The following is a 12,401-nucleotide window of genomic DNA, read 5'->3' as shown; positions in this document are numbered from 1 at the left end:
TAACTTTTAAGTTATGCTCCCAGAAATAAAATAGTTACTAAAGATGGGTTTGGTGGTATTAGAACTATATTCTAGATAAGGTTATCAATTGTCATAATCCATGTTTTCATTGTAAAGCATATACAAAATTAATACATAATATATTGAGCAGAAGTAGAAATAGCCTACTTACAAGGGGCATTTCAAGCAACTTATAACATAGCACACGCAAAGCTTCTTGCTGGTCATATGGCACTTCGTCCCCTAACACATCGTCGTTGGTGATGATTTTATCCTCTGATTCATTCTGTAAATGTATTGTGGTGTCAAAACATTAAGAAACAATGCAAAGTTGCAAACGGCATCGCTTAATAATGAAACCATATAGTGAGGTAATACCAAGGGCGCAAGCAATAGTTAACTCTATCTCATAAACAATATAAGTAGATCCGATAATTTCCTATAAATTTTGAAGAAAACACTTACACGCGGTGGTTCTGGATCACCATTGTCGTCGTCATCATCCTGCTTAGCTTCGCCATTTAAATCGAGATCATCTGGTCTCTTCCATTCTGGTGTTGGAGGGCATGCTATCATCATATTCTCAGGGACCTCATGGTAAAATGAATATAGTGCTTCAATATAGTCCCTCTTGTATATGCCAGGTGGCCGCCTTTGAGCAAACATATTTATCGCCTAGAAAAAAAAAGCCATGTAATACTGAAGAATAGAATCAATCAAATATCATTTGGGGTCTAGTATCCCTACCTCAGCAACACAAGATACGTGTGTGCGCATAAGGTAATGAATAATCATGAAACCGGTACGATTATGACCATGGGTACAGTGAACCAGAATATATTTAGGATTCTTTGAATGTTTTTGTCGATCAAGGAATATCATTGCCTGAAAGAACAATAAAAAATGTTAAAAATGGTGACTAACCTAAATAGTCAATAGTCATTTTGTTCTACAAAGTGGAAATTGATGATATCTGGGTTACACCCAAGAATGCTTCAGGGCAAAAGAAAATGACCAGGTTACTGATAAGCGGTGTCCAAATCAATTTGTTATAGAGAATCCAAGAATGCCAAAATGCAAAAGGGTGCAGGCCCCTTTGAAATTAATGATAACCCTAACTAACGAGTATTGGAAAGAAAATGATGAAAGGAGAGGAACCACTGCAGATTGTTCATTCTAACTCGCAAAGGTTATGTGTACATGAGGTAGTAGTACCCTCATTCAGCCTGATCCACTGTTTCATTTGGCTGCACTGCAGCTGCAGCTGCTGCTATCAGTGAGATGAAACTTGGAACTGATGTATGCAATCAGTGAGATGAGCACTGGAATCTTTGCAGCGGCAGTTAAGATGATCACAGCTGACCAGGCTGATTATATATGCACTTAGGTCAGCTTGCTACAGTTTCCAGCCTGCTGTACTGCTTCACTGCGGCTAGCAACAACTATGTTCTAGATAGTACATACACAAAAACAAAATTTGCTCCTTTACTGCCGCTGCTGATTCTATTACTACCGCCGCAGTTAAAACCAAGCCTCTAGAGGACAGTAGCAGCTCCTCCCAGCTGTTGTGTGCATGTATTTCAGTAGTCAAAACAAAATTGCCTTTTTACTCAAGAAAACAAATTACTCATCCAACAATTAGCAATACAATGGGCATGTAGCAGTCTAACAGAACATAAAAAAAGGTAGAAAATGTAATACATCACACAAACCTGATGAGTGATGACAATACCATAAACAATAGACGGGCTAGCAGATGGGAACAGAATAGCAAGAGATGGTATGTGTTCGCCGTCGACAATGGGCTCACAACAACGACTAAGTGTGAATAAGTGGATTTAGGGATGCAAACAGGACGGATATTGTCAATACCAGTCCGATCCAGAAGGAATTAAACCCTACTTTGATAATCCATGTATGAATCCAGAGATTTAGTATCTGTACCATATCCGAACCCGAATACTCAAAGTTAGATTTCTGATACATTATTACATAAGATATCAATATCCGACTCCGACATATCGACACTTTCCGTATTTGACTCCGAATCCCGGAAAGAAACGACTACCCGTAGTCAGTACCCGCCATAATATCTGTTTGTATCCGATCCAGTTTCATCCCTGACTGGATTGATTAAGTCCATGCTAAATCTACCTGATAGGCAACTCTGCGTGCGTGCGAGCCACCACCTAACAATTTCCACTCCAACTGTACTTCTAAGATTCAGATAAGCACATCTTATCGTTGACAATATATGCTTCTTGCATCACTCGTATTGCCAAGTCAGGCATCAAAAATAAGATAAGTACAATAAATAAAATAACCTTGGAGCAAAAGCACCAGTGCCCAGGGGTGGAACAGGAAACAAGTTCTTGACAGTAGTGCATGACCCCCCCCCCCCCCCCACACACACACACACGCACGCACGCACACGCACACACAAAAAGAAGAAATGGACATATATAATATCAAGAGTCAAATATAATGCTTTTGCAGATATATGCATGATTGTACCTCATAGACAAACTTATTAACAGATTCATTGTCAGGTACCGCATCTCTCCCCTTGCATGCAATCTAAACCAAAAACTTTGTTAGTTAAGAAAAGGTCCTTGAGAAACAAGAAAGCATTTAAGCTAAGCGATCTCACCTTCGCATACTTAGTACCTTGCTTCGTCCATTCAGCTGGTGAATAATACCTGGTGGTATTTGTCAAATCAATCACCAGACCTATCTGAAATGTGAAAATTAAGTGTCAGTGTGGAACGTATGTCCTGTCAGCCTAATTAAACAGCTATTTTGCACGATATTTGGCTAAACGATATGTGATCGAGTTTTAGAATTTAGGTGAGCACTGATGCATACAAATGCACATAAGAAATGGCATAACAAAGAAAAATTATAATGAAACAATATTTTGACTCTATATATGTAATTCCACAAACCTGACCTAATGATGCCACCATGGTCGTAATGTTTCCAGATCAAGGTAAGGGGACATGGAACGTGGTATGCAGGTTGTTACACTTCGGGTCAAAAATTAATCCGCGAATCTAGATCGGGTCAACGAATCTAGGTCAAGGGTCGAAGGCATCGAACCCGTTTTATGTGACTATGGATGCCACAAGCCTAAGTGATTTGCCATCTATGTGCATATGAAATACACGCCGCTGTTTATGCAGGGTGTTTGGGCAAAGGGAATGATTGTACAATATCAGAACTAAATAGGAGCACTAATGGGCCACAACCACGAGCAATCTGCGACAAAGGGACTGTTTAGGACTGCTCCACTCCTTAGGTTTTAACTCTGCTCCACAAATCTTGTGGCAAACATATCAACTCTAGCAACCCCCAGATCCACAAAAAATATGGAGTTGAGAGTCAAATCCACAAATTCCCTGGAGTAAGTGAAAGAGTACTCGCAAATACAACTTTCGAATGTCCTCGTGGAGTTGGAACAAAATTACCCACCAATGCCATCAATTACACCCCCCCCCCCCGAGTCCTCTCTCCCGAAGGTTGTCATTCCCACCAATGAAACCCTTGTTACGTCCATCATGTGCACCCCACCGGAGCTCCAAAATGACGAGGAGACAAGCAAAACTGCAAGATTCGGCGATCTTAATCCTAATCCCCCTGTTCTTCAAGCTGACCCGTCCTTCATTCTCATGGATTCATTGTCGTCACATGGAAAATCAACTGCGCAGCAGAGGCCACATCATAGGGCAGCGGTCGTACTGAGAGTCGGCATCGAGCGTGGGTGTGGGCGCGTGTGCAGCGATGCTCCCCAAACGAGCACACCTAGCTCCAGGGCAGGTGCCACTGGCTCCTTTGCAGGGTGTAAGGGGCATTTCCCACCAAATCCATCCTATTTATGGAGTTGGAACCGCGATGCAAGTCGAACACGTGAACTACTCTACAGCTCTGAGGTGGACCTGCTCTATGGTGGAGTTAGTGGAGCATAGCTAATTTTTCTGGCGGAGGAGCCCCAAACAGGCCCTAATAATCAACTAAAGCCATATCTAAGCGCCCATACCCTCCACTGCCACCTCATACGCCCTAGCTATCTATGCCATCCACTGGATGCCGCCTCCCAATCTTCGACACCAACAACCCACAACCAGGTATAACAAAGCACAGCAAGAGTAATTAGCCCCGCTGCCCACAAGTACCTACGCAGCTCTGTAACCCACACGCCGCTAAATCACCCCTCCCTTTATACTGGCCTACCATCTACATAGAGCTCAACCACTAATCCCCCCCAGAGTGGACACAGAGATCGAACAGCAACGAGACTGGAGCCAGCGAGGATGGGAAATGCAGAGGGAGAGATGCCCGCCTGCTGGTTCCCCGTATTGTATTTATTTCTTCTGCAGTCCCTCCCTCCTCCCTTCTTTTGGCTTACTCACCTAGGCAGCAACCAAGTCAACACATCAAATACCGTCAATTCTGCATGTTGTTTTCAGAGGAATGCATTGGCTCCGATTTTGGAGACTGTTGCAGAAGGAAGAATCACACCAAGAATCTTTCAATATCTGTCAATCCTTGGAGGTGGTGGCCATGGAGATCTTCATAAGCCATGGATGGCAATCCAATGCTAGAATCGTGGCTGCTTAATTTGTTTATGGTTCCAAACAGATATTTTTTATCTTCTCATAGTTGTTCATGGAGTTGTAACTTTTACTTGTAAGGTTGTATGCATGAAAGTGCAAAAGGCTGGAATTTGCTTTCCATTATCAAAAAAAGGTCAACACATCAAAACACTCGTTCAAAAAATCAACTGGAGAACATAACACTGGTGTGCGCACCACAAAGAACTAATTGTTCTGGTTCTGGTTTATGTTAATACAGATTAATTCACCCCTTTCCCTTTGCTTTCTTTTGCTATTCAGGGGAATCAAAGGTGACGATGGCACTGAAAACATTTGGAACGACCTCAGAACATGCAAATATGGTATATCTGTGCAGGAGAAATATCACTGTAGGGTGAAGACAAGGAAATGGAAGGATGATTTGCTGCGCACTGCTGGCATGGGAAAGAAGACAAAAAAAAGAAGGCAGATGCACATTGGTCCAAAAATGTGGGTTCCTAGCACACCTATGTGGTACTAGGCAACTAAGAACCACCCTCCCATCTAGCATACATGACCATCTAGCCCACCCAGTGCTGATTAGAAAATAAATGTCATCGAGCCCCTCTTCTTTTTAGAAGACTAGGGTTGTAGACAAGAAAAGAACTCATTTCTAGGGGCATAATGATGTCAATGAACCAAAATTTTGTATACAACAAATGTTAAATAGATAATGAGACTTGACATGATAATTAGTACAGTAGGAGGGGTTACAGTATTGTCACAAGAACAAGCAAGCATTACTTACTTCACGACCAGCTTTTCTTTGTTTGTTAACTAGTTGCTTTGAGGAGTATCGCTTCCCAGGAGGCACTGACTCATTGAATGTTTCATCGAGAGGAACTTTAGATGGTATGATTTTATCTATTGGCTCCCCAAATGCAGGACAGTCCAACCAGCCTGAAATCACACCCAATATATTACATATAAAATCCACATAGGAAAAAGGATAGTGGAAGAAAAGATTAATGAATAACCAGGGGGCACAAGGTGGAATATATCGGTAACACAAACTATTTAGAAAATTGCCCAATACTTCGTACCCTGAGGTGCCTCTTTGATGCGACTATGCCTTTTGGGTTGAGGAGCATAATCAACCCTAATCTGCTGGGAATGTAGCCTTGACCCATCATCCTGCTGCTCTCTCTTTAGTCTCTTGCGTCTTTCTTCACGTTCCTGTCAAAAACAGCAAGATCACATAGAAGGTATGATTAGCATCGGTAAACTAAGCTTGCAGGCTCGATCTGAAAAGAAAACTAAAATGAACTGTTTAAAAGGCCGCAGGGCCCTTCTGGCACATAGATAAACAATGCATGCATACCAGCATGTATGCAACATAAAGGCAGTCGGAGTAAATCTGTTATGGTCACTAGATCGGGTGAGGGATTGGAGAGGGGTATCGATGGGCAAGAACGTCGAGCAGGGCCCTCTGCCCACGGCCGAGCAAGAGGAGGGTTTCTCCCTTCTAATTCTTCCTACTTTATTTCTCATCTATTGATTACATAAATGACAACAACTGCTATGCAAGTAGTCCTTCTATGCAAGCGTGCAAGCAAACCATCTGATCCATTAGATCGTGATCCAACCGTAAGTCACAATTAACACTTAAACCCTTCCACCACCAGTTCAATAATCTTTATAAAAAATCTTAACAAACCATGGTTGTATCTATGGTTGGATCGTAATCTAAAGGATCAGATGGTTTGTTTGCACGATTGCACAGAACGACTGCTTGCATAGCAGTCGTTGCCTACATAAATAGGCCAACTGGCCGGCTGGCCGCCCCTGTCTAGCTAGAGATTCTTATCTCCTTAAAACTCTCCTAAAAACTCTCAACAAACTACTAACCGATAACCTTCCTAGATAATCTCAACTAATCTCCTAGATAATCTCAACTAATATTCTAATCTTATCTCTAACTATCCTTATCTAGTTCCCCTTGAAGGGCCCATGGCTGCTGCAGCCCCTCCGTGGGCCTACTTAGGCCTTGACACTACACCCCCTGGACAAGTAGCTCGTCCTCGAGCTGCAGCATCCAACAAACGACCTGTAATGACATAACCTATCACGGAAAAATGAACCTTTTACATCTCGGCTCATCTTTTAATTATTCTAGATATATTGCAACTGCAAGCATCATGTGTCCCAAGGAAACGTTGCACAGCAAAGAGGAGGGCGCGAGCTGAAACCACGGAGGTAAGGACATAGCAGCCCGTGGAGGCCGACGTTGGTGTTGCCTGCGCCCTAACCTTCTGTTGACAGCGACGGCGTCTTGCTCGAGGGTGTAGTACCATGTTTGAGCCGCGCCCCGGAGGTGATAGGATGCTAGCCACGTCCGGTCGGAGGCCAACGTCTTCTGGCCGCGAAATAACTGCTCGCAGTGATTGAGCCAGTTCAAGGAAGCCATCAAGCCACCGAACCGTCGTACGTCGTGAACTCGAGCTTGTAGAACTTCAACGGCGTCGGATCACGATCCATTGCAGATCCCAACTATTCCTAGGATCGGCTAGAGGAGACGCCCTTGGAGGGGGAGAAAAAGGTCCCATCCAACCCCTCGTAACGGGCGCCCGGTGGTTGCTGGAGGTGGACTGGATGAGTGCGGTTGGGTGGAGGTGGACAAGGAGACGGTTGTGGCTGGTGGCAGCGGCTGAGTGGAAGACGGCAAGGAGGCGGTTGGGGCTGGTGGTGGGTAATTCATGGTGGCCGGAAGATCAGAGGCTCTGATACCAAATGTTATGGTCGCTAGATCGGAGAGGATTGGATAGGGGTATCGATGGGCAGGAACATCGACAGGGGCCTCTGCCCACGGCCGAGCAAGAGGAGGGTTTCTCCCTTCGAATTCTTCCTACTTTATTTCTCATCTATTGATTAGATAAATAGGCCAGCTGGCCGCCCCTGTCTAGTTAGAGATCCTTATCTCCTTAAAACTCTCCTAAAAACTCTCAACAAACTACTAACTGATAACCTTTCTAGATAATCTCAACTAATCTCCTAGATAATCTCAACTAATCTTCTAATCTTATCCTAACTATCTTTATCTAATCCCCCTTGGAGGGTCTATGGCTGCTGCTGCAGCAGCCCCTCTGTGGGCCTCCTTAGGCCCTGACAAAATCACCCTTCAACAAGGAAACATATTGAACTTCAAAATCAGGGTTCTACGACAAATCCAATATATAATTTACTATGTCCATGGTGTACATTAAGATAACAAATTGTCCACATATTTAAGATATATATTGTTAAGAGCTTCCCTCACTTCGTGGACACCACTTCCTTCAGCTAATAATGTCGACCCAGCGAATGTGGCTAAACAGCATTTATTGTAACTAATGACCCATCATTAGTAAGATCCAAGAACAGATATGCCAAGGGCACAGTACATGGAATGGACATCAGCCCCAATGAAGATAGTTGCGTACCCGGCGCAATGTTGCGACAGCAGATTCAACATGTTCCTCCTGAGCATACTCAGCCTCCACTGGTTCATTGTAAGGCTGCTGCTCATCATCGTCAGGCACCGGTGATGCGTTCAAATCCATATCCATAGAGAAGGTCATTCGACGCTCGCTATTTCATATGTCATGCAATCAGTTCGGCTGGACTTGCACCTGATAGTACTCAGACACTTATGGGACAAAGAACGCGTATTAGAGATGTCCGATCCTACCAGAAGCAATCAAACTGGCATGCATTCAAAAAAATCGAAGAATTAGTGTGACGACAGCACGTGCTGGGCAACCCTTGCGTCAATATCCGCAAGTATGGAGGCGTCCCAGGCATTAGAAGCGAATAGAGAAACAGGCATTCGAAGAAGTAGCTGAAACAGCGCATGCCGAGCAAAGCGAGCGACCGCGAGGAGCACACACCAGAAAACAGCTAGTGTTAGCAAGCACGCGCCCAATTCCCCATGCCCGTCAGCCCGTGCTCTCCCGGAGCCGGGCGGGACAGAGCGCAACAATCCTCGGCGCGCTGAGCGAGCGGAACCATCTCTCCCCGGTGGAAAAACACAGCGGAATGGACGGGAGCCTACCTCGGGCGACGAGCGGAGGACGCCGAGGCCCGCCCCTTTCTCCCCGCGGGGTGCAGCGGAGCGGACCCTTGATCCGCGCCGACGGACACAGCGGCAGTACACAAAGACCGGCGGCGAGGCGAGGGCGTTCGAAGCTGAGGCAGGGGAAGGGATCTGTGGCTTAGGGTTTGGGAGCCGCCATTCGACGGGCGGACGGACGAGTGTGGGCTGTGGGGAGCTGCGGTCCGAACCGAATCCGGTCGACGGGAACAGCAGTCTCCAGTTGGGGCTCGTGGTCAGGAGAGGGCGGGGGATTTATGGTAATACCCAGATGAACTCGGCGCACCACGTGCGCCCGTGCGCCCTCCACGTGGCGTGGATCCGAATCAGCGCCAGTGGGTGAAGCCCAGCTCGAAGGAATGACGACGGCAACGACAGGAAAAGGAGTTTCAACAGATGGCGGTGCATCGGCAACGGCATAGGCAGACCAGGTGACCGCCGCGCCGCGCTTTTTTATCACATTTTTATCCTTTTTTAAGATATATATTAAGAAAAAATAAAGAAAATTCGGTCACGCTCTGGAACGAATCTCTTTTTTGTCTAACTCTATTATCTAAGGCCGGTTCACCATGTCGCACTCTTTCCCTCTGTTGACACCTTTTTGGCGTTAATCACTCAACACGAACCAGCGGCGGTGCTCTCTACACAGGGGCGGACGGTCCACGGCTAGGGATCAGACGGTTCACGGCCTGGTGCGAGGTTAGGGTTTCATGTCTGACGGCCAAACGGTCCGCACCCTGGGGCTGGACGGTCCGCGCGTGCACAGGGGTGGTGGAAGATTGCCGACGACGCCTGGATCTCGCTCTCGGGAGGGACCCCGTCGGGGAGGAGAGATCCTAGGTGATGTTAGACTCGGGCAGACCGACTTAGACTCCTCTAGTCGACGTAGAGTCGAATAGAAGCGGAGAATTTGGGGATTATGAGGCTAAACTAGAACTACTCCTAATTGTAAAGGAAAAAATATGAAATAAAAGTGTTATTGATTTGTCGGGTACCGTAATTAGGGGTACCCCAATACTCCTCAACAGGGCTGGAAAATATCCTCAAAACAGACCGTAAAGACCGGTAAGCGCGGTTCAAAGTTGAAGCCTCAGGGACGCGATCTCGTCTCGCCTGAGCCCGGCCTCAGGCAAGAACAGTAGTCCCGCACGGATTCACGCCTCGCCCGAGGACCTCCTCAGGCAACGGACGCACCCCCGGCTCGCCCAAGGCTAAGCTCGGGCAAACTTTGTCGTACGGCGACCTCGGCCAGATCGCCTTACCAACCGACCGTATCGCATGCGCATTTAATGCGAGGATCGCTTGACACCTTATCCTGACACGCGCGCCTCAGTCGGCAAGGTCGAAATGACCGCAGTCACTTCGCCCCTTTACTGATCGTTCTGACAGGGAAACAGCACTATTCACCCCGTTCCGACTACTGTGCCAACCACCAGGGTAAAACTAACAACAGTAAGTCACGACCTCCCCCGAGTTCAGCCTCGGGCGCAATAGGGAGCTCCGCCTCGCCCGACCTCGGGCCTCGGCCTCAGCCTCGGCCTCGGGAGGAGTCTCAACCTCGCCCGACCTCAGCCTCGACCTCAGGAAGAAGTCTCTGCCTCGCCCGACCTCGGCCTCGGACCGACTACGCCACAGGGGATACATCATTACCCTACCCCTAGCTAGCTGCCTCAGGCTACGAAGGAACAAGACCGGTGTCCCATCTAGATTACTCCGGTAACAGGTAATGATGGTTCCCTGTGTGCGTCCATGACGTCGGTTGTTCTCAACTCTCTACGAAAGCATAGAAACATCAGCAGGACCCCGGGCCACAACGCCAGCTGCGCTTCTACAGGGCTCAAGTACTTCTCCGTCGGCCACGTTAGCACGTAGCTACACCCCCATTGTACAGCTGGACCCTCTCCTTTTATTTATAAAAGGGGATGTCCAAGGTCTTCCTAAAGGAAGCAGGCAGAGTGGGAGAGACGCGGAGGAGGCTAACTCAGACAGCTCACCTCAAGGCTGAACCCTCTCCCTCTCTCTCTCTCTCTCGCGCGACGCTTGTAACCCCTACTACGAGCACCCCGGTGCAAGATAATATAAGCATCATCCTCCCTCTTGTGTTCCATCTTGCATCAACCCATCTGGGTAGGGACACGCAGCAACAAATTCACTAGTCGGTTGAGGGTCCTCGCGGGTCCGAAACGCCGACAGTTGGCGCACCAGGTAGGGGCTTGCTGCGTGTTGACAAATACTTTCCCGTTGATTTTCGGCAGCCTCTTCAGCCCGGGACGGTGCTCCACTTCGGGAGTCTCGAGTTCATGTCCCACGACGGCAGCTACGACATGGTACTCATCCCCTTGCAGCACGACAACAACGACGGTCGTCGGCTCGCCCGGCGGGGGCGAACTCGACGACGGCATCTCCCCGCGGCAAAAGAGGAACATCCGGGTTTGCCCCGCCACCCTCCTCGCCGGAGGAGGAGAAGACAGAGCAACCGTGGCCAGGCAAGAGGCGGCACCTCGTCGGCTGTCGGACCAGAGCGAGCCGACGACGCCGGCACCCCTACGGGGGACATGTCGAGTGTTGTCCTCGCACCTGAGACAACGACGGGTGTCGCTTCCCAGCAATGTGCCAACCCCAAGCGGACTGATGACGCCGGCACCCTTGCGAGGGACTTGTCGGACATTAGTCTCGCACCTGAGATAACGACACACTCCGTCCCCGATGCGACTTCACCGCCGTCCATCAACCAGGAGGTACCATCCGTTTCCCATCCTGTTCCTTTTAGATTCAGCTTCGATCCACCAAGCGACCCCACTTTGGTGAGCGCTTTCGCAAGGGCATATCCTGACCTTCCGGGGTACCTTATATGGTCAACTTGGGACTGACTGACGGCTGTCTCAACCTCCGGACCCGCGGGTTTCGAGGAAGAGGACGACCCCGACTTCAGTTGGGATTTCTCCGGACTCCGTGCTCCCAGTGCCATGCGAGACTTCATGTCCGCATGTGACTACTGCCTCTCCGGCTACTCTGACGATGGCCACAGCCTTGACGACGAGGGTTACGACCCAAGTCGCGAGTGTTTCCACATCGATCAGGGGGATCACGACGAAGACAACCACCTCGGCATGCCAGGAGATGACGACGCCCCTGTGCCTGCGTCTCGCGTTGAGATCCCGCGGGAGCTAGCTGTGGTCCGAGTCCCTGCGGGGGGTCAGGACACATAGCTAGAGCAACTCCGCGAGGTGCTGGCCAAGCTCGACGAAGAAACGAGCCGACTTGTGCAGCTCTGACAAAACATCGAGCAGGAGTGGGCAGGCCGAGCACTCGCCGGAGGAGCGCGTCATCGGGCCCGGGATGTCCAGCGTCGTATCATTGACGATGCCAGGGCAGGGCTGCCCCCGGCCTTCAGCAGGGCCAGCCAGAACCTAGCTGCAGCGGCGATGCTACTTCGAACAATGCCGGAGCCATCCACCACTGAGGGGCGACGTATCCAGGGCGAACTCAAGGACCTCCTGGAAAACGCCGCTGTCCGACGAGCCGAGAGCTCTGCCTCCTGAGGGCGGGGAGGCCACTCGGAGCATCATGTAGCGTCCTCTCAACGCATGTGCGAGGCCTCGGTCCGCACCGAGCACACAGGAGACAGGACACCTGCCACCCGGGATCGCCTCAGCGACGAGCGACACCACTGCGACCGTCGAGCCCGCCTCGAGGAGAAG

At 48.7% G+C, this 12,401-nt stretch overlaps 1 protein-coding gene across 1 annotated transcript in view; it reads right to left on the bottom strand.

The window, feature by feature from the left end:
* Positions 1-8,866, bottom strand: part of LOC100193119 (uncharacterized) — a 29,725-nt gene extending 20,859 nt beyond the window's left edge. The window contains exons 1-9 of the mRNA NM_001176033.1: positions 8,662-8,866; positions 8,051-8,256; positions 5,675-5,807; positions 5,380-5,531; positions 2,651-2,734; positions 2,515-2,577; positions 748-885; positions 466-675; positions 173-286 (exon numbers count right to left, since the gene is read on the bottom strand). Of these exons, the coding sequence (NP_001169504.1) occupies positions 173-286; positions 466-675; positions 748-885; positions 2,515-2,577; positions 2,651-2,734; positions 5,380-5,531; positions 5,675-5,807; positions 8,051-8,188 (1,032 nt within the window). The 5' untranslated portion in view covers positions 8,189-8,256; positions 8,662-8,866. The remainder of the gene's footprint in view (positions 1-172; positions 287-465; positions 676-747; positions 886-2,514; positions 2,578-2,650; positions 2,735-5,379; positions 5,532-5,674; positions 5,808-8,050; positions 8,257-8,661) is intronic.
* Between the last annotated feature and the right edge of the window lie 3,535 nt (positions 8,867-12,401).

This window comes from Zea mays, chromosome 4 (assembly GCF_902167145.1).
Source record: "Zea mays cultivar B73 chromosome 4, Zm-B73-REFERENCE-NAM-5.0, whole genome shotgun sequence".
Lineage (NCBI taxonomy): Eukaryota > Viridiplantae > Streptophyta > Magnoliopsida > Poales > Poaceae > Zea > Zea mays.
Note: the sequence above shows the minus strand (reverse complement) of the source record. Positions and strands in the feature narration are given on the sequence as shown.